Here is a 22823-nt window from a genome sequence, read left to right as displayed (position 1 = left end):
TTGCCACTGTCCAAACAAAGAAGAAGTCTCTCTAGGAGGTGGCACCTGTATAGCATTTTTAAGTTCTGAATAACTCCAAGATCCATAGGCTGGAGCACAGAAGTCGTATTTTTAGGCAAAAATGCCAAGCGGATTGCTGTCAGTCCTCTCACGTCACAATGAGCTGTACAGTTGTCCACGAACATGAGAACATTCCTGTTCTGTGCAGCGAATTTCCTGTCTAGCTTGCGCAGCCAGTCGGTGAAAATTTCCCGTGTCATCCACGACTTTTTGTTTGCGGTGTAATCAACAGGAAGCGTCTTGATGCCTTTAAAACAGCGAGGCTTCTCTGCCTTGCCGATCACCAGCAAGCGGCACCGTTCCGTGCCCGTCGCATTTGCGCACATCATGACGGTGATTCTTTCTTTGCTTCTCTTTCCGCCAGCACAAGTGTCGCCTTTGTAAGTGACGATCTTGTTGGGGAGCAATTTGAAATACAGCGCCGTCTCGTCAGCATTAAATACATCGCTGAGCGCATAATCAGCGAGGAGTTCCTTCAGTTCACTGGAGACCCACTGCTCACACGTTTCCTTGTCGACTTCAGCTGACTCCCCACAAACGTTTCTAAATGTCAGCCCGTGACGCGCCTTGAAACGCGACAGCCAGCCTTCTGACGTGCCGAACTCGCTGATGCCTTCGCAGCAATTATAGGCCCGCTTAACGGAATGTTCCGGCTGCGAACTTCTTTTATCCATGCCACTACGGCACTCTCCATTTCGGGATGGGCCGACATCCGTAGCCTTTTGAGAGAGGGCTCCATAACTTCTTTACGAAAGGCAGCACTGATCGATTCCTTGTTCCTGAGATACGTTGACAGCGTGCTCTTCTTGATGTCGTACTTTTTGGCTATATCCGTCTTGGATAGGACACCACGTTCCACCTCACTCAAAATCTCCATTTTCGTCTTGAGGTCCTTTGCCGTGTATTTACCGCGGTTTGCCATGGCTGTCACAATCGAGTCGTCGCTGGCAAAGCGGTGAGGCAACGAAAACGGTAAAACTTGGACCACCGCGGCACGAACAAATGCACGACACCGACAACTGCGTTGTGCACACGTGACCGCAGGACAAAAATAAAAAAGGCTTGTCAAAAGCGCACCCAGCAACCGCGGTGCAGCCAAAACCTGCAACGGCTTGTGCCAAACCGTTGGTGTGATGGAGCCTGGCTTCTGGCGGCACCCGGCAGCGAAAACCTGCTACGGCATGCACCGGAATGCTTGCTGTGACTGTCGAGTGCGCGCCTCGTCTTGCGCGTGCGGGCAGATTTAAAAGATTTTGTTTTTTAGTAATCTTTCTGCGCATTGTACACGGTATGGGCCGACTTCTGTCTGCGAGGAGCTGTGTGAGCCATGGGCTCCTAGTTCCAATTAACCGTTGTGGATACTGGCATGTTCGAATTATCGGGCGTTTTCTCCTATTGAAATACATAGGGCCATGCCGGGATCCGAGTGTCAGTTTGAATTAACCGCAAGTTCAAATTACCGAGTTCAAATTAACGAGGTTTTACTGTAGCAATAAATTGAGTAGGGCTTGGAGTAACAGGAAATCATTGTGGGAGTCTGTGTCGAGCTGAACCTTAGCTCCAGAACTTACGGATAAGTACGGATAATGGAAGCTGCACCTTCTGTCTTCAATCTTGTGCATGTGGGTACCAGACATCCAATTAAATTCTTCTACGCGTAAAATTTCATAATACATTTTATTCACCCTTAGCTGACCCTTGACATGCACATTATTGTGCTTACATGAACGAACACCAGGGTTCTCTCCAGAAAATTTTAAGAGGTGAAATTATCGGAAAGTTCGATTTATTGAATGTCCCTAAAGAACTGCCAAAAGCCTTTTGCATTGTAGCAGTTCATCAAGGGACAAGAAGTGGAAGCTGTGACAGATTTTCTCTTCTTGGGCTCCAAGATTACCTCGGAAGGAGACTGCAGCCATGAAATTAGGAGACGCCTGCTTCTGGGAAAGAGAGCAATGGTTAGCCTTGACCGCCTAGTAAAGAGCAGAGACATTAGTCTGCCAACCAAGATCCGTATAACTCGTGCTATGGTCTTTTCAGTTGTGATGTATGGATGCGAGAGTTGGACTGTGAAAAAGGCTGACCGCCGAAGAATTGACGCGTTTGAATTGTGGTGCTGGCGTAGACTCTTGAGAGTTCCTTGGACTGCCAGAAGATCAAATCAGTCAATATTGTCAACCATAAACCCTGACTGCTCATTGGAGGGTCAAATTCTAAAGTTAAAGCTCAGCTACTTTGGTCATCTAATGAGAAGAGGGGAGTCGCTGGAGAAAGTTTGATGATGGGAAAGGTTGAGGGTCGCCGGAGAAGGGGTAGGCAGCGAACGCGATGGTTAGATGGCATCCTCGAGGCACTGCAGATGAAGTTATGTGACGTTAGGAAGATAGTGAGAGACCGGAAAGTGTGGTGTGACATGGTCCATAGGGTCACGAAGAGTCGGATACGACTGAACGACTGAACTGACTGACTGAGTTTATTTAATAAATACCTGGAATAGGGTTGTCTATATATTTGAGATATGTTTTGCCGAATCATCAGGTGTTCTTTTTTTGCACACACTGTCGGGAGTGTTGAGTAATTGCTCCAAAATTTCAAGTGCTTCCGTGGCCGGCTTTGCGAGTCGTACCTTGACGTGATCTTTCTGTCCATATTAACCGATTCAAGCCCACCCATAACCAAATTAACGGGTGCATGATGCAATAGTCTTAATGAGCGTCAGCTGTGACTGTGCTCCTACTTCAAATTATCCGAATTTCTGAATTCACGGGGATCAAATTAACAAGATTGCACTGTAGAGGGGTGCAGAGCTCACACTGTAAGCAAAAGCAGCACGATCAGTATTGATGCACCGATCACATACCACCGTGCATACCATAATCATCCGTGATTACTGCCAGCTATCTGGCCTGTCTCTGATTTGTCAGCACATGCAAACAGCATGCATGTATGTGCTAGAATGTGCTTGTGGAAGCCTCGTGCTTGTAGCTTCCACTGCACTGTCACAGAAAATTGTCCCTGAGTGTAACAAACTTGAAGCCTGAGAGGTAGGCTGTGGTGTTGGCCTGAGAGGTGGGTGGCAAAACCATTGATGTCTACTATGAGGAGAGTACTCTGACACACTCACTAGATTTACATTGGTTAGAGCATAAACCTTAGGTTTAGAGTATAATTCTGCTGTATTAAAAAGTGAAACAGCAGTCCCATTTTGTTTTTTTGTGGATGACTGCATTTTTTCATTTACAGTAAAGGCACCTTTAATAAAAAATGGTTTTTGTAAAGTGTGTCTTGCTCTGACGATGGGGCTGCCCATGGAGTGATGACATCAACTTGCGCACAGCCTTGGAGCACGAGGCCAAAATTTTGAAGCAAATGGATACTGGAGACTAAAATGGGGCTGTTTAAGATGACCTATCCCTCAGTCTCGTGAACTGCTAGGAGAAGCCAACCTTTAGAAGTCTTTGGGGTTGCGAGTGGAAGCGCACGGCATGCACAATAAAAAGGTAAAGCTGGCTATACACATAGGAAGAAGACTGTGTAGAGGGCCGAGAAAGTAAAGACAGTAAATGTGCATTGAGTAATGGGGAAAGGAAAAGGGTTGTAGGCCAAAGACCTCGAAAGTGAAGGACGAGGCAACTGATAAGAATAGAGGTCAGAACAGAACAGCTAGCCATGGCTTCACATGCCATCGCCAGCTGCCGTCTTTATTTCATTCTTCCAGCGGCTGTTCGTTGGCTGCACTCTTAGCGCAGCCAGGGGAAGGCTGTACTTGATATTATCGTGCTTTACCTCCTGTTGCCTTCTCAGTGATCCTGAGACCGCAGAAGACGACGCTGTTTTCGTGCAAAGCCTTGGTTTTCACATGAAATCAGAATCTTGTATTTGTGGAAATGCGGTACTTTACAGGGCGTAAATGGCATAGAAAATAGGATAACATAAGGTGTGGTAACTTAAATAAGTATCCTGAAAAGGGATGGTAACAGGTGGATAGAAGGTATTTCTGCATATTTCATAATATAAACCAGTACAGCGTTCCTAGTAAGTAGCCAGTTAATTACCAGACAGCATCTTCGGAGCCATGCCATCACCAGCACCTGATATTACAAAGACTGATACAATAAAGATTCTTGCCAGTCCCGGCAGCTTTACTGTAGAAGGGTTCCACAAAACTGTCTCTGTTGTTGGTAGATTGTCTAGGATGAAAGCTGCTCGTCACGGATGGATTTTCAGGAATGCATAATCTGTGTGTACGGGCAGGTATAAAAATTTCTTGTCGTAAGTTTTTGTTGTAGGCAGTGCAGATGATTGATTGATGGTCTGTAGTGAATGCCTTGTTGAAGATAATCATGCTAGACCTTAGGTATGGTTCATCTGTGGCTTTTATGCAGATCGGCAGGCAGCTGATCGTCTCTCTGCTCAAGTGGAAGAGGCCTGCTCACTGCTGGCTGAGTACAACAACAGGCTAACACAGGAATTGGAAGACCGCAAGCAAGTCTCCCAGATGCTTGCTAACTTCACCTTTCACCAAAGGGAGCTTATGGCTCTGGCAGAGCAGAAACTTGAGGTAGGACCATGTATAGGTACTGCAGGGATATAGCCATGTGGCAGTTGCCTTCACATTTGTTTGTACTTTCTTGCAATGAAACATATGTGCTAGTTTGAGGGAAAGTGATCACTGACATTTCAATATAGTAGGACTTTTGAGGTAAAGAGAAGCTTTTTGCGGCATAGTAATACCAATGTTGGCGGATTTCAAAAAACAAATGAATCACGTTAACTAGGCAAGTGAACAACTAAACTCTTAATGTTTTTATTGTTACCGATAGGCACCCGATTACAATTAAAAATTCTTAGCCAGCCATTAGTAATAGTCATATCAATTTTTAGAAGTATGTGCACATGAAAGGTGCTTGAAATACAGAAGCATGGTTAAAGAAAAGAATGAAAGAACAGCAAATTCCTTTGTTGAAGTAATTATCAGGTGGTGAAGCATACCCACAGTGAAGCTGGGCTTAACAGTGCAGCTGGTGGTTTAGCACTTGTTTTAAGTGGCACCTGGTGCCTGTATGCATTAGTTTCTTCTAGATGGCTGCAGTTTCATCATTGATCTTTTTTTTTTGCTTCCATATGAACGGGTATCTTTTATCCTGCAGGCCTCAGTAGAATAAATTATCAGAAGTCACAAAAAAAAGCTAATATCACAGCAAATGTTGGCTATTTTTGTAGCAACAGATCAACAGTGGCAACTCTTCTTCCAGGTGCATTTTAGTTTAGTTTAGGTATTAAATGTGCCCACATAGATATTGCACAGGGCCTATAGTGAAATGAAACTATGGTCCCATCCTTGTCCTCCCCTGCCCCACCATAGACAGCTGTAAATATTTTTGTTTTATGTTGAAGTCATGTTAACAAAAAGGTAGTTACAGTAAAAAGCTTTTGGTCAAGGCAAGATAGTTATTGCAGATTGGTGACATCGTGGCACACATATAGTCTAGGAAGTCTAGAGCCACAGGCAATGACTGGTGTAATCGCAAGGTCAACAACCAGAGGCAGATGGTTGTTGAAAACGATAAACTGGAGTTCCTTGAGAGATATTAGCCACCAGGCTTATGAATTACGAGGAGAAGCCAACTTTTTGAATGCCTTCGGGCAATGAGGTAAAGCATGTGGCACAAACGAAAGAAAAAAAACAAAAACAAAACCTAAAGTAAAGCTGGCAGTGAACAGGGGAAGAAGATGGTGCAGACTGCTGACGATGGAAAGACACAAATATACAATGAGGTGTATGGAAGGGAAGAAAAGGGTGAGTGTTCACAGCAGTGGGCAGGTTGAAGCACGGAGTAGTGGTGGCAAGAGGTCGGTGCACGCTAGCATTGTGCAAATGGTTTTGCCACACTGAATTGTGTCATGCATTTCTTGAAGGACTGCCTTCTACTGAGGCCACAGATGATGGGCCCGTGTTCAAGCAAGGCTTTGATTTTATATGGAATCAAGCTCTGCCCTTTCCCTCTTGTATTATATTTGTGCAAAGGTGCTATTTCCACAGGACAGACAAAATTGAAAACAGATAACATAGAATGTTATAACTGGAAATATTAGCACATGATGGACTGATAAGAATAGCCGAATTAGTTACCGTAGAGCATCATCAGTCATGCTGTCGCTAACTGACAGATGCTGATATAGTAACGTTACATGAGAGACAACAATGAACAGATAGCCAATCAGCATGACTCCGTTTAAATTAAATCCAAGATGTTGCCTTTCATGGCCACAAAATGCTGGTTGATTGTGACAGCAATGCCCGCTTGTCTGTATATTATGCCCCAAAAAACTAAATCATTATATAAAAAAAAGCCAACCTTTATAGTACAGGAGTACTTGTCTGATTCGATTAGAAGTCGGGTCATTCGCATTTTTTGTAGTGGCAGGGAAGCAAAACAAGCCGCAGGCTCAGTGATGGCACCGGTGGCGCCATCTCATTGCTTTCTAAGCTAAAAAAAAAGTGATTGCGATATGCAAACAGAACTCTTCAAATTTAATTAAAAAATGTCTCGGTGATCATTATTGATAAAGCTCTTGAAACATTCTACAGAATAACAGCATTCGTGTAGCTTCCTTCGCATAGCCTTTGTGACAGTGCTTCTGCAAAAAAATGAGATGGCGCCACCAGTGCCACCGCTGGTGCTGCTGGTCATTGCATCTCGCCGTCGCTGTAGATAATAATATCCAACTTCTGCTGACCGAATCAGGCAAGTGCTCCACCAAATGCCATTTCTGTGCAGAATTTGAGCTCTTCAGGATTCAACGGTTTAGCTGGGAGAAGCATTCTGTGGTTATAATTGTGCAATGCGCTGTGTACAAAAGAAAAAGCATATATTCAAAAAATCCTTTTTTACCTTTGCTGAAATCATGTGTATATTTAAAGACTTGTAGTATATATCAGTTTTTTTACTTGCCAGGAAAGTAGCTTGGGGCCAATTCTGATAGTTCTGCTGACATGCAGGTGCAACCAAATTATTATGGAGCATGCTTCGGCGCTTGAATCTTTCTGTTGTACTTTTTGTAGAGATGTGAAGATTTTTTCAGTGGGATTTGCTATCATTCATATAATACGCCTTTTACTTCTAATTAGGTATGACATAGCAGGAGTTTGATTGCCAAGATATGCTTCGTAATTTGTGGCTGGGACTGTACATATTAAGTGCCATAATGCCAGCATTAGATGGTGATGACAGCATCATATTGCCAGGGGGCGCTCAGAGTGAAAGACGACGTTGAAGTGAATCGGCTCCGGACTCGCAGGACGTATCTAAACCTTGGACCGTATGATTCTACCTGTACCGGCTCTGTTAATCTACCCCCTGTCGCCAACACCTTGACAAATCTGGTGGAGGTCAGGTCTGATGTCCCGTACCCCTACGCTAAGCAGGAGTGCTGGTCATATATTCGTGGAAACGCCCGTTCACCGCACTAGCCGCAGGCAACGAGGCCTACCACCTGAGTATTCCCCCTCGGGCATGACTACCAGTAGCCACGACGTCGTCGCAATGCCTGGCACGACCCCCACCTACGTGACGTTGCAAAACCCCCGCGTCCCAAAGACTTTTCACGGGGACACCTATGAAGACGTCGACGACTGGTTGCAGCACTACGAAAGGGTAGCTACATTCAACCTCTGGGATGACGCTGCACGGCTTCGAAATGTATATTTCAGCCTCGAAGATGGCGCTCGGACGTGGTTCGAGAACCATGAAGAGCAGCTGTGGTCTTGGAGTGAGTTCAAACGTCATCTTGCGGCAACTTACGGAAGCTCAGATCGCCGCGAACGGGCCGAACGCGCTCTACACACTCGGATCCAAATGCCTAACGAAACTGTAGCGGCGTATATCGAAGACATGACGCGCCTGTTTAAGCGTGCGGATCCTACGATGTCCGAGGACAAAAAGCTGCGCTACCTCATGCGTGGCGTCAAAGAGCAGCTTTTCGCTGGCCTGGTGCGCAGCCCGCCGAAAACTGTTGCAGAATTCTTTGCTGAAACATCCACTATAGAGAAAGTGCTTCAACAGCGAGCTTCGGCACGGGATCCCACCATCCACGCCGCCTCCGTCTCTGCCGAGTTCCCATCGCACAGCATGGACACATCGGCGCTACGGGAGCTCATACGTTCCGTTGTGCGCGACGAACTCCGACTGATGTATGGCACACCTCAACCAGCTCCTTCCTCCATCGCCAGCGTTGTCCGCGACGAGGTACAGCAAGCGCTCCGGCCTCCATTTCCAATCGGTGAACCTGGCCCTACTCCTCCTCCTGCACCACCAGAGTGTCACCGCCCTACATACTCCCAGGTGCTGCAATACTCTCCGCCCTCGTCGCCGTCCCTGATTCCTCCGAACGTAGCTGGGCCGAAAACAGCAGCCCCCGTGATCCAGTACGTCACAGATTCTCGACCGCCTACACGGAAAGCAGACGAGTGGCGTACCCCCGACCGACGGCCGCTATGCTTTCACTGCGGCGAACCGGGTCATGTCTATCGGCGCTGTCCCTACCGTCGACTAGGTCTCGAAGGGTTTTCCGCTGATTCTCCGCGGCCTCGCTACGGCGAACGGCCTCGAGCCGTTGAAGATTTCGTCAATGATCAGCGCCGGATCGTTCCGTCTCGTCTGCGACCATCTAGATCACCGTCACCCAGGTCTCGCCCGTCGCCATCTGCTACGAGTTCCTCATGGGCAGCGCAGGGCCGCTCGCCCAGTCCCCAGAGGGAAAACTGAAACCAGCGACCTTCGGGGGTAGGCTCGCTGGAAATCGCGGCGCGGGAGACCCCCCATTGATGCGGACACAGAAAGACTACGCATCGACATTGGAAAAGTCCGCGGTTACCGATCATACCGCCACCTCGACGCCACCACGACGCACCTGCAACCACGACGAATTGCCGGTGGAATCGACGACGAAGCGACGCACCCGCAACGACGACGAATTGCCGGTGGAACAAACGACGCAACCACGCACCCGCAACGACGACGAATTGCCGGTGGAACAAACGACGCAACCGCGCACCCGCAACGACGACGAATTGCCGGTGGGACACATGACGCAACAAGGCACCCGCAACGACGACGAACTACCGGTGGAACGGACGCTGCAACAACGCACCTGCAACGACGACGAATTGCAGGTGAAGCAGACCGCGTACACCAACGCAGAGCACTCAAAGACTCAGAAGCCTGACATTCGCGAGCAGATTTCGTTGGACATACCCGTAGTACTGGATGGTCGCCATGTTCGGGCTCTGTTGGATACTGGCGCTGATTATTCTATTTTGAGCAGCCAGTTTGCCGCAGTTCTCAAGAAGGTTTTGACTCCGTGGGCTGGCACAAACGTTCGCACCGCGGGTGGTCATCTGATTACTCCTCTGGGCATGTGCACGGCCAGAGTTCAAATTCAAGAATCAACATTTGTGGTAAGCTGCCTTGTTCTGAAAAGCTGTTCGCGTGACCTGATTCTGGGCGTAGATTTCCTTCGTGAATATGGCGCAATTATTGACCTCCGGAATTCTAAGGTCTCGTTTTCTACTGAAAAAGCAGTGGCCCTCAGCGGTGCAAAGCGACCACTCAATGTGCTTCGAGTTTATGAGGACAGTGTCACTCTGCCACCCCGAACCAGCACCTTCGTTAATGTCAAATGCAATGCCCTTAACGATGGTGACACAATAGCCGAAACTAACGTATCGTTACTGTTGACACAAGGAGTCTGCGTGGCCCGCAGTTTGATACATCTTCACCGTGGTCATTCCAAGGTACTTGTTACAAATTTTTCGCACGAGTATCGGCACCTTTTTCGTCACACTTCCGTAGCTTTCGCCGAACGCATATCTGATGTCTCCGAGTGCTTGTCCGCAGAAACCGTGCCACCACCCACATCCCTCGACAATCTCGATGTCAGCTCAGAGCTATCGGTCAGCCAGCGCGACCAGCTGTTTTCATTGTTACTCGAATTCAAAGAGTGTTTTGCATCGTCGTCAAAAGTGAATCAAACTCCCATCGCCAAGCACCAGATCGTGACGTTCGATAATGTGCGCCCAATCCGCCAGCACCCCTACCGCGTCTCTTCGACCGAGCGCGAAGTTATTAGGTCACAAGTTAAGGAAATGCTCGAAGATGAGGTTATCCAGCCTTCCAATAGCCCGTGGTCCTCCCCGGTCGTTCTAGTTAAAAAGAAAGACGGCACGTTACGTTTTTGCGTCGATTACCGCAAACTGAACGCCGTAACCAAGAAGGATGTCTACCCCTTGCCGCGGATTGACGACTCTCTCGACCGCCTTCGGCGTGCAAAGTATTTTTCGTCCATCGATCTAAAAAGTGGCTACTGGCAGATTGAGGTCGATGAGCGAGATCGTGAGAAGACGGCCTTCGTCACACCCGACGGCCTTTACGAATTTAAAGTTCTACCTTTCGGCCTGTGTTCCGCGCCGGCCACATTTCAGCGGATGATGGACACTGTCCTCGCCGGCCTTAAATGGCAGTGTTGTCTAGTCTACCTAGATGACGTGGTGGTCTTCGCAGAATCATTTGCACAACATCTTCAGCGCCTGCGGTCAGTACTCGAAGCCCTTCGATCCGCTAACTTGACACTTAAGCCACAGAAATGCCACTTTGGCTACCGAGAGCTTAAATTTCTCGGCCATGTCGTCAGCGCCGCCGGCGGGAAGCCCGACCCTGACAAGATTGCTGCTGTTGCGGAATTTCCGATTCCACGTGACAAGAAAGCTGTTCGCCGATTTCTCGGCTTGTGCAGTTACTACCGGCGTTTTATCGATAACTTCGCTGATCTCGCTGAACCGCTGACTCAGCTCACCCGGGGAGACACCCCTTTTGTTTGGACGCACGAACAAGAAGCTGCTTTTGCCGAGCTGCGTCTCCGTCTCCAATCGCCGCCTGTTCTGGCCCATTTCGATGAGCAGGGGGAGACAGAAATACACACCGACGCCAGTAACATTGGCCTTGGGGCGGTTCTCGTGCAACGTCAAGAGGGTGTTGAACGAGTCATCGCCTATGCCAGCCGTACTTTATCCCGCGCCGAGACGAACTATTCAACTACTGAAAAGGAATGCCTCGCCATTATTTGGGCTGCTGCGAAATTTCGCCCCTATCTTTATGGTCGCCCATTTAAAGTTGTCACTGACCACCATTCTTTGTGTTGGCTGGCCAACCTGCGTGACCCATGCGGCCGCCTGGCGCGATGGAGCCTTCGCCTACAGGAGTTCGATCTCACTATTGTTTATAAGTCCGGACTTAAGCATGAAGATGCTGACACGCTCTCCCGCGCGCCTGTCGAGCTCGCTCCACCAGACACGGATGACGCTGACAGTTTCCTCGGAGCTGTTGATGCTTCAGATATGTCACATCAGCAGCGTGCAGATCCAGATTTACGAGCACTGATTGATTATTTAGAAGGTCAGCCAGCCACCATACCTAAGTGCTTTTCTCGGAGCCTCTCAACTTTCTGCCTGAGAGGTGGTGTGCTTTATAAGCAGAACTCTAGATCCGAGTCAAGAACCTACCTCCTCGTGGTACCCACAGCTCTGAGAGAGGAAATCCTTTCCGCGTGCCACGATGAACCAACATCTGGCCACTTGGGCTATTCTCGCACACTTGCTAGGATACGACAGACATTCTACTGGCCCAACCTTGCCACTGTTGTTAAGCGCTATGTCAAGAGCTGTCGGCAATGTCAGCGTCGGAAGGTTCCGCAATCAAAGCCTGCGGGCCTCCTCATGCCCATAATACCACCACGAGCACCATTTGATCAAGTCGGCATGGACCTTCTCGGTCCTTTCCCTCGGTCCTCTGGTGGCAACTGTTGGATAATCATCGCCACAGACTATCTGACTCGCTATGCCGAGACCAAAGCGTTACCTAGTGGTACAGCGTCTGAAGTTGCCCATTTCTTTGTACACCAGATCATACTACGGCACGGTGCTCCTACCTGTATTATTACTGATAGAGGGACTGCCTTTACTTCAAAAATGATGGCCGAAGTCTTTCATCTCAGTGGTACGGCGCATCGAAAAGCTACTGCTTACCATCCGCAGACCAATGGGCTGACGGAAAGGCTTAATAAGACCATCGCGGATATGCTGGCGATGTACGTCGACGCCCAGCACAAGACTTGGGATGCGATCGTACCATATGTGACGTTCGCATACAATACGGCAGTCCAAGAGACCACACGTTTCACGCCGTTTCGCCTCGTTTACGGCAGGGAGGTTCGGACGATGCTGGACGCAATGCTCCCTTACCAAACAGATACCGAACTTTGTTCTGACGCCGAGCAGTTTGCCCAAGATGCTGAGCAAGCACGCCAACTAGCACGCGTCCACATCACCCAGCAACAGGACAGGGATTCACGCCGGTACAACCTCCGCCACAGACAAGCTTCCTACAACACCGGGGACCAGGTCTGGGTGTGGACTCCTGTTCGACGCCGCGGCCTTTCAGACAAGCTAATTTGCCGCTACTTCGGACCGTATAAAATCGTGCGACGCATCAGTAACGTCAATTACGAGGTGCTCCCGGATGGATCAGAGCACACAGGCCGTCGGCTACCTCGTCCAGAGACAGTTCATGTCTTGCGACTGAAGCCGTACTTTGCACGGTGACTGACAAACTACATCTACAAACTTTTTTTTGAGGGGGGGAGGTTGTTTTTGTACGCTTGTGTGCACGTGTAACTGTGTGCGTTACGCTTAAGGAGGGAGGAATGCCAGGGGGCGCTCAGAGTGAAAGACGACGTTGAAGTGAATCGGCTCCGGACTCGCAGGACGTATCTAAACCTTGGACCGTGTGATTCTACCTGTACCGGCTCTGTTAATCTACCCCCTGTCGCCAACACCTTGACAATATTAAATCAGATTGGTTGTGCTTAAAAGAAGCTACCAATTAAACTTCAATTTATTTGTTATTGAAGCTGAAATGCACATCTAAGGGAGGGGTTCACACGCTTTTTGCCTCAAGGAACCCCGAACTCATTAGAGCACATGTGCACTTTCAAGAAACTTACTGGAAAAAAGAGATAACAGCCGATTTGCATAGTTAACCAAATGGGAAGTGGTTGCACTAGCACTTCTTACCCCTGCTGTGCTTTTCTATGCATTTCTTCGAAAGCAAGGACGTGCGCTTGAACGCGAGCGTACAGTACCGCACAGAGGTGCGCGCAAGCTGCTTCATGATGCGGCGAGCAGCGTGGAGCCTACCATTGTCAGATGGGTAGGGGACGTGACACCCGAAAATGCCGTGGCCCAGACTTGCGCATAACTCATTGACCCATCATCATCCATACTATATAGGTCGAGGGAGCACAACGCGTGCACGTCTGCTGTTCGTAAAGGCTTAAGTGTAGACATAAAGGGAGAGAGACCGAAGTTGGGGGGAGAGCGCGCGAATGACATGTGACTGCTCAGTTTAGAGTAACACGAGCTTGCACCTACAACACTGCCCGGTGACTGCCACGATCGGTCATACACTCCGCTCTCTCATTGGCTGCAGCTGTGCAACCGCTCCGCCTCCTCTTCTTATTCGCACTTCAAAGAGAGCAGCTTTGGACAGGCATCGGCAAGTCCTTGACTGCGGGTAGTTAGTGCTACGCACTAAAGTATCGAGGGGGGGCAGCCATTGTAGGTACTTGTGGAACCCAAAAAAGCAGCCTGTGGGGTTTGAGAACCTTTAATCTAAGGTAATCCATGCTGAGTTCTGATTTATGACTATCTTTATATTTTTTCCTTTTGTGTGCAGGAAATGGTGTGAATTGTACTCCACATTGAGTTTACATGTACAGTCTATGTCGCCCTTGTGTAGAGCACTCGATCGGCGCATTTCCCTGCATAAAACTCGATACCTCGTCACGGTTACTACTTTTAACAAACAATGCTTGTACGGAAGTAGATCTACTAAGACCTGTGAAGAAGATGAGCACGAGCACTTCGTCCTTAAATCATGGGCTGATTTTTAATTTCAGGTTTTATTGCGGGATGAGCACTGCCCAAGCGTTCTACACACGGGTGACGTCGACTGTACTAAGCATCTTTTCAAAGGCTGTATATTACCAATATTGCAATTTTGTCTAGGCAGCAATATTTTATTGATATTCAAGCTTAACTAATCTGTTGGAAAATGAATAACTGCTTTGTAAGGAAGCAGGTATTTATGCTAAAAAAGAGAATTGCCTCTACCAGAGCCTGAAAAGAATGCAGGCATGGGATGCTTCATAGTGGCTGGGACTACATACGCAGGAACATCGAGACAAGCTGCATAAGGTGACACACGTCAGGAATGAGCTGAAGTCACATCTGCAGAACCTGCCTGACCTTACCCTGTTGCCGAGTGTCACCGGTGGTCTGGCTCCGTTGCCATCGGCAGGGGACCTCTTCAGTCACCAGTGACTCTTGTCTATATGGTTCTCAGGCCACAATTGCCCTGCATCAGGCCTTCTGACATGCCTCAGTGGTTTTCGTCCCTGTGTTGAGGGAATTCTGAGATGAGGTAGTTGGCTTTTCTCTCCCCATCTTTCCCGTCCTGTTTTTTTTTTTTTTTTTGTTCCTGTGTCTTTGCTTTATAGCCCCCTAGAATTGTTGCTTTTTACTAGGTTCTCTTGGGGGTCCATCTGTGAGTGCACCAGTGTAAGTTTCCAAAATTGTGTTCTATGTCTTTTGAAGGTATGCCCCAAGTCCCCCTCCTTTTTTTTTTTTTTTTGTTAAAGCAATATTTTAGAGTGTTTTTGCTTCCCCTACATTTACAGTGTTCAGTATCCCCGTTTTGAACTGGATGGATGCCTGATGCACACAAAAGCTACTGGTCATAAACTGCACCTAGTGTGGTAGGTTTTTCAAATTTTCAGCTAACGTTTGGAGAGCTAAAATGTGGACTGTTGACCTGTGACAAAAGTAAAACAAACAAGATGTGCATATGAGTGCTGGATACATCCAGACCTCATATATGTGTACTTCTCTTGTCACTTGCATGCTTTTTAACATCAAGAATAATGTTTAGAATTTTTTCCCGAAGCAACCACTCTGATAGTGACTTTGTAGTGCATTTTAAAAACATTTGTTTTGTTTTTGTTTGGTTTCTGTGGTATGGAAGGACAAGTGGATGGTATGGGTGTGCAAATTGTATGGTTAGAAAATTTGCCTTGCATACAAATTGGGTGCCCTTTTTGACTAGGAGAAAATGTTGCGGTATGACTGGCCCTCCTCGTGTTAGATGACAGACCTCTTCATCATGTGCTGTTGTTCTTGTTTCTTTAATGTTTGAATGGCATAAAAGAATGATTTTGCAGTGTCTTTTTTCTTTTACTAAATTGAACCCAAGGTTGTTTTTAATGGACATTGTAGGGCCATCAATTTATACTCCTATGCTAATATTTGGTTCAGCTTTGATAACAGCTTTTAAAAAGCAGTATTTTAATAGGTTAATGTTCTGTCTGTTTAGCAACATGGCCACAGACCGTAATCAGCCAGAAAGGAGTGTTCAGGTTTGCCATTGGCAGGAATGCCGTGCTGATGGTTCCAAATTTTGCTGGTGGTACTAACTTTCTTGCATCTAGCTGTTACATATTTTTGATGCAGTTTCAGTAACTCTGCACATAAATAATATTTTAGAAGCATGCAGCATAGCTTATGTCTAGTGCCCTAATGGGAGAGCATGTCTTGAAAGGGTTAGTGACAAGGGGACCGATGGAATTCATTTCCACCCCTGCTTTTATTTTTTGATGTTATTGCATGCAAATATTTGATGTGAATGCAGTTTTGTTTTCATCTTAACAGTGTGGTCATTACTGCATCAAATGTTATCTTATTACACCTGCTTGTGCATGCAAGTTCCACTTCATATGGGGTGTGGAGGGAATTGCAACAGTATTCGATATTCGGTACTGTGCAGCGCACATACAATTGGAAAGTTTTCCTAACCCTCTCCGCTTTTGCCCTATTCATAGGCTTCAGGCTTCTTCAAAAATGAGTTGATTTATCCATTCGTTCTTGCACATTGTAGGGTACTTTGAGTGGCCAGTAAACACCTTAGCAGAGGGAAAGAACGCACAGCTTGGTGGCCCAAATGGCTGCATTCCAGAGAGATGTAATGCGATAGCTTCCATTCAGATTTTGAGAAAGGCTGGACTTCACACCTGCCTTAAGTTATGGCTTCTTTTGCAGCATCCCATTCCTGAATCTGGATCTTTAACCAAGCTTTATGCTGTCACCTTTTGATGGTAGTACTTGTTGAACATGCTGCTATCCACTCCAGTCTTTTTTGTTTGCTTTGAGCTGGGGGGGGGGGGTGAACTTCAGTCACGACATCAGGCCTTTGTTACATGTCGTTTATGTATTCCACGTCTGCCAGTCACAGTACTACTTTATTTTGCCATATATATATACAGTATCAGCTTCTGTGTGTGTGTTAACACTAAATGATTGTTTAAAGCTGAGCAGGCGAATTTCGGGAATAAAATGCAACAATAACTGCATTGTCCTGTCAGTCTTTGTTTTGTGTCCCCCCCTTTCTGGCACTGAGCACATCAACAATCTTCAGAAGTACTTGTGGGCTTTTATTTTTTGATGTTATTGCATGCAAATATTTGATGTGAATGCAGTTTTGTTTTCATCTTAGCAGTGTGGTCATTACTGCATCAAATGTTATCTTATTACACCTGCTTGTGCATGCAAGTTCCACTTCATATGGTGTGGAGTGAAATGCAGCATTATTCGGTATTCGGTACTGTGCAGTGCACATGCAACTGGAAAGTTTTCCTAACCCTCCCCACTTTTGCCCTATTCATAGGCTTCAGGCTTCTTCAGAAATGAGTTGATTTATCCATTTGTTCTTACACATTGTAGAGTACTTTGAGTGGCCAGTAAACACGTTAGCAGAGGGAAAGAACGCACAGCTTGGTGACCCAAATGGCTGCATCCCAGAGAGATGTAATGCGACAGCTTTCATTCAGATTTTGAGAAAGGCTGGACTTTACACCTGCCTTGAGTTATGGTTTCTTTTGCAGCATCCCATTCCTGAATCTGGGTCTTTAATCAAGCTCTATGCTCTCACCTTTTGATGGTAGTACTTGCTGAACTTCATGCTGCTATCCACTCCAGTCGTTTTTGTTTGCTTTGAGCTGTGAACTTCAGTCATGACATCAGGCCTTTGTTACATGTCTTTTATGTATTCCACTTCTGCCAGTCATAGTACTACTGTATTTTGCCACATATATATATCAGCTTCTCATTTTTTTATTTTTTTTGTAACACTAAATGATTGTTTAATGCTGAGCAGGCGAATTCCAGGAAGAAAATGCAACAATAAGTGTGCATTGTCCCGTCAGTCTTTGTTTTGTGTGTTCCCCTTTCTGGCAGTGTGAGCACATCAACAATGTTTAGAAGTACTTGTGGGCTTTCATCAACTAGTCCAGCAACAGGCACTTATGGACTACAGCTGATTTAGTTGCAATGAAGTGTCCATAGCACACATTGATGTGGTACCATATCACCAGCCACAATCTTCTCCTTGCCACTTTCTTCCTTGCAAGAGTTTATGGCTGTGTTTCTCAGTGTACATACACCGTGAAATCCAAGCATGTGTGAAATGTTCAGTTATGTACGTGAATGCTGTCAGGTATTAAAGTAAGAAGCAAAGGCAAAACAAAAGTTCACCAGTGTGTAGTTGTGTTTTAGTGACTGAGAACAGGCACATAATGTTGAGTGAAACTGGAGAGAAAGCAATTTTAAGGATCTGTCACAGGCTTTACAAAAGAAAAAGAAGTGATTTTTTTTTGTACTTTTGCAACTGCAGTCAAAAGATTTATTTTATTTTCCTTGCAGCTTTTGTCAATACTTGTGCTGTTTCATTTTGCATATTGTGATATGCAAAGCATGCAAACTTTTCTGCTGTTGCTAAATGTGTTTTTCAACATAATTTTCATAACATAATTTCAACAAATTTGTGTGTTTGTTCAGAGTCATAAGCTTCTCCTACAAAATACAAGAAAACTAAAAACTGTTCCAGAATGCTTACAACAGTTCCGACCACTGTGTGCATACTGTATACTGTACTATATACCTATGGTATACTAAACAGTTGCTTATTCAATGAATTGTTACTGAATGTTATAAGGCAGTGCAATTGCACGAGAAGTGGCTGTGTTGTCTGTGAATTTTTTTTTGTGTGTGTGACGTTAGTTGCTCTTTCCAGAAAGCAGTGCTTGTGATAATACCATTATGACTATAAATTGTGGCAGATAGCAGTGACATGGGTCAAGGCTGTTACGTTGAGGTCACTGTGTGCAACAAGCTTGATTTCATACTGAGGAGGGGCCACTTCCCACTAAGGGCATTCCTGTTATTTTTTCTTGGCAATTTTGCTTTTCACTCTGACCATTGCTGTAAAATTTTCTGGTAACGTGGAGGAATCATGAACATTAGCTGGCGCTGGATAAGCAAGTATGTGAAATTATAATTAGTTGGAAATTCAGTGATTTCAGGTATGAATTCAAATGCAGCCATCAGAAGCAGGTTTAAAGCATGCATTGCAAATATTTTTCTCTTGCGCTTTTGCATTGGTGTGTTCCCGTAAGGAGGTCTAGTATCACAATTTTACATGGCAATTAAATGACAAAAGGTACGGTAATCGGGCCTAGCCGGTGATGCATTTTGAAGAACCGCGCCAAATGTTTTGCAAGGGACAAACTGAACAAAGACATGACATACGGTGCAAATGGCAAGTCAGCTTGCTGGATTATATCATCACTTGCTCAACATACTCCACAAGCTGAGATTCTTTTTTGTTTGTTTTTCCTCGAGGCAATTTTTAAGGGACACTTACTTGCTAGAACTGAACGTGGCGCCTGGCAGGCAAGATGCAACAAGGCTGCTTGCAAAACTTTTAAAGAGCAGCAGCTTTGTTAAGCCACCTGAGGAAGGTGACCCTCTCTGCACTTTCTCACACCTCATGACAAAATGTAGGCTGTAGTATGCCACTACAGACGGTGCATTCTTGGAAGAGTCTTAGTGCTTAGCTGTTGTGCTTCAGTTTTACCAGGCCACTGTATGTGGATTTCGTTGGGGCTGTTGATGCAGCTTCATTCTTAGTACTAGTTGGATTGCCTGCTTCAATGAATTGAGTTGTGTATCAGATGCATTACAGCATCTGGTGGATTGGGTTTCAGCCTTCAGTGTTCTCTTTTTATTATTTCACAGTAGGTTTTTTTCTCTTGCGATTTAAAAAGAGGTGGTTTCTACAGCGCACTGCACAATTACTGGCGCGCTGTAGAAGGCTTCTTCCAGCTACACTGCAGAATTCTCGCAGCTCAAATTTCGCACAGAAATGGCATTTTGTTGTTGGCATTTTTTAATACCAAATTTGTTTGGGTGGTTTGTCTGTTTCGATCAGAAGAAGTCTGATGTTACCATCGTGTATGGCGGCGGCGATGCCAGTGCCATCGCTGCCGCAGCCCGCTACCGCATACGATAGTAACATGTGACTTCTGATCGAATCAGGCAAACCACCCAAACAAATCTGGTATTAAAAAATACCAACTACAAAATTCTATATTTGTGCGAATTTTGAGCTGCGAGGATTCTGCAGTTTAGCTGCAAGAAGCATTCTACAGCGATGTGGTAAGTGTACAACGCGCTATAGATGTAGGTTAAAGCTTGTCCGCATAAAAACGCTGTAGGAGCGCACATGGGCGGCAGCTTTGCTCACTGCACTACTGTTCACTGGGGTGAATGTTTGAAGCTTCATTTCCATTTTTAAGGCATTTTCTGCACATTTTAAAATCATCTTGGTAGACGTTCAGTAGGTGCTGGTCTTCTGACCTGTATGAGCCAAGCCTGAATAAAAGGTAGCTCACAATGGCTGGCATCTCTTTTTGTTGGGTCTTATCAGGCAGCATAGGCAAATATTATTAGAAAACAAATTCAAAATGTTTGCACCTCTATTTAGTGCTTGTTTGCTCTTTTATCAGAGCATTGGGCTCTGATATAACTCTGATAATTAGAGCTCACATGCATTAGTTTCTGCTTTCCTTATTTGGTATTCTTGCTGCGGAAACCTGGCTTTGTTATTGCTTTTCCATTCTACATTGGTCAGCCACATCTCTCTTTTGTAGTGCCTTATTTTTTGTTTTCTCCCCTTCTTTGTGAAAATAAAATGAAGCATTACTGTAGTCTGCAGTAGTACTCTTTGCATAATGTGGAAGTAGGCATTGTTTGCTAATAGGCGTTAATTCCTTTTGCTGGCATTGCTGTACCTTATCTTTAATCTTGATATAATTTAACAGAAAGGCATACAGCACCAAGCAAGTGTAAAAATGCAAATCAGTCTTGATGTAATGATACTGACACCTTGGTAGAATTGTTAGCTTTGTGGAAATTGAATTTTTATGTGCTGTAAAATTGAAAAAAAAAAAAAAAAAAAAAAAAAAAAACGAAATGCCTCTCCACAGCTGCTCGTAATCTTTCTTGCGCAATAAAGGAAGTGTTGACTATAATCTGCGTGTTTCTGCAATTATAAAGTGCACCTGATTTTTTTTTGCTTGATAAGCCTTCTTTTGTTACGCTACTTCACATTTAACTGCAGATATTCCTAAAGTCACTCAATTTTTATCATATTTTGTGTTAATGTTTCCATCGAACCATATGGGCAGACTGGTTACAGATGTATAATATAACATGGATTGAAACTGCAAGAAGAGAACATTTTGTATTGCAAGCAAGCACTTGTGTACTCTTATGCCTTTATGTGCTTATTTTTGAAAACTTCATGCTCAGAATGAAATGTTTATGTTGCTGTTAGGTGCTGTTGTTTGCCATCAGTTCTTGGCAGGTGTAGTTTGTCATTATTTATTAGTAGTTGATGAACTGCAGAGGAACACAGGCTGGTGGTTATATTGTGTTTTGGTTGTTTGGTTTCTTGTGGCATTGAGCTGTAGCTTATGTTTCTATAGAACTATAGTTTCTGTTGTATAGCTGGGGTGAATGCGTGGAAGTGGTGCCAAATCCTGGTGGTGTAATTTTTTTGTTTTTGAACTTGCGAGTTAGATACACTGGACTATTTGAGCTTTCTTGTTGCAGTACAAAAGCAGAACTAAACATTCAAGTATATTGCGCATGTTCTATTGCATGTTCTTAACTTGTCTGAGCACCTCGTAGTATGGCGTAAAAATGTTGCAAGCTACCTTCTTAGGTTTACATATGAGTACCATGTTCATGAGATGTCCACACTTGTGGGTGTTGGTCCCCGATCCCACTTCTTTAAAAGGGTGACAAGTTTCACACAAAGGATAGGGCACCTTTTGCAATACTTTCTTAATATTCCCTAGGTGGAATTTTGTTGGCCTTGCACTTCATTCATGATGGAGAGGCGCAGGATCCGGGAAGATAAAGCTTAATTTGTATCAATTTTGAAACAGAACCAGTTTTCGGCCCAGTAGTACTAGCCTAGCCAGACCCTATCTGGTGGGTGTCAGGGTGTGCTGGCATATATTTTTTTACAGCTTGCTGCGGACATTTATTTTTCACCACCACCAGCACACCTAATTAAAAGGCACATTCAGATTGCCCAATTTACCGTCCAGCTGCCAATGCTGTTGCGAGGTTCTAAACAAAGCTGCAACTAAAATGTGGTCGCGGGCACAAAAGACCCTCTACAAAGGTAGGTGGGGAGGGGCAGCGCACCCAGTTTCCCTAATGGGCATGTCAAAGGGCACTGTCAAAAGTCCCCTCACCACGCACTGAGGCACGGGTCATTGTGGGTAGAGACATTGTGGCTAGTGCTAGAAGAACACGCAAAAGTGATGACAGGACTCTCCAGTGAATGTGTAGAAAGCCTACATATTATGCAGCCATCTGCTAAAGATCAGTGTTGCTAGTGGAGTGCTGTTCATGGCAACGGTGCCATTTTGGTCTCTAACTGAACTGGCACTATAGTGGCTAGAATATACCAGTATATTCTAGCCACTATAATGGCATCATACTGGTGCAGCCGGCGCTTGTATATTGCAGTGATGTTTTTTTTACTGCGTGGGATTTTAGTGCGAAAGTACTGATCCGGAGGCTCAGATACCTAGCAAAATTGTAACACTTTTATGTCCACTTCGTGTAGGTGTCCACTGATGAGTGATCGAGGCAGATAGAGAACTTTTCTTTCCCCTATTGTTTAGTTTAATGTCCCAATGCGATTAGGCTATGAGAGGCGCTCTAGCAGAGGCCTCTAGAAAATTTGACCACCTGGGGTTCTTTAACATGCACTGGCATCACACAGTATATGGACACCTTGCAAACTGCCTGAATTGCAAATTAGTATATAGGAAAGGCGCAATATCTTTCATGATTCTCGCTGAACACCCGAGCCGTGTCGTGGGAAGGGGAGAAAGTGAGAGGGAAAGTGGTACCATAAGAGAGGGCCACAGAACAAGTTTCACCACCTAGGGAGGTTTACTTGCACTAACATCATTGTGCCTATTTCCTAGTGCTGAATCACCAAGCAAAACCATGCCAGACATTGCTTTCGCATGTCTTAATCCAATAAGTGGCATTAAAAGTCTAGCAATTTTGTGTGCTGCGGCTAATCTTAATACTGCTTATGAAACTACTAATGTGCGTCGGGTTTGCAGAAAGCAACAGGATTCAATAGAATATTGGCATTAGTGAGATTTGTAGAGTGGAGACGTACGAGTGTAGACTTGTACTGGTTTACTGGACCCCTCCTGTGCACGCG

General features: G+C 45.6%; 1 protein-coding gene across 6 annotated transcripts in view; it reads left to right on the top strand.

Annotated features, from left to right (window-relative positions):
* Positions 1–20537, top strand: part of LOC146203228 (regulation of nuclear pre-mRNA domain-containing protein 1B) — a 53747-nt gene extending 33210 nt beyond the window's left edge. For all 6 annotated transcript variants that reach the window (XM_084588583.1, XM_084588586.1, XM_084588584.1 and 3 more), the window contains exons 7-8: positions 4446–4621; positions 14348–20537. In XM_084588583.1, coding sequence (XP_084444709.1) covers positions 4446–4621; positions 14348–14497 — 326 coding nt within the window. In that variant the 3' untranslated portion in view covers positions 14498–20537. The remainder of the gene's footprint in view (positions 1–4445; positions 4622–14347) is intronic.
* The last annotated feature ends 2286 nt before the right edge of the window (positions 20538–22823 follow it).

Source organism: Amblyomma maculatum, chromosome 1 (assembly GCF_055883805.1).
Source record: "Amblyomma maculatum isolate TAMU_Amacu chromosome 1, ASM5588380v1, whole genome shotgun sequence".
Taxonomy (NCBI): domain Eukaryota; kingdom Metazoa; phylum Arthropoda; class Arachnida; order Ixodida; family Ixodidae; genus Amblyomma; species Amblyomma maculatum.
This window is presented reverse-complemented; position numbering and strand designations above follow the sequence as displayed.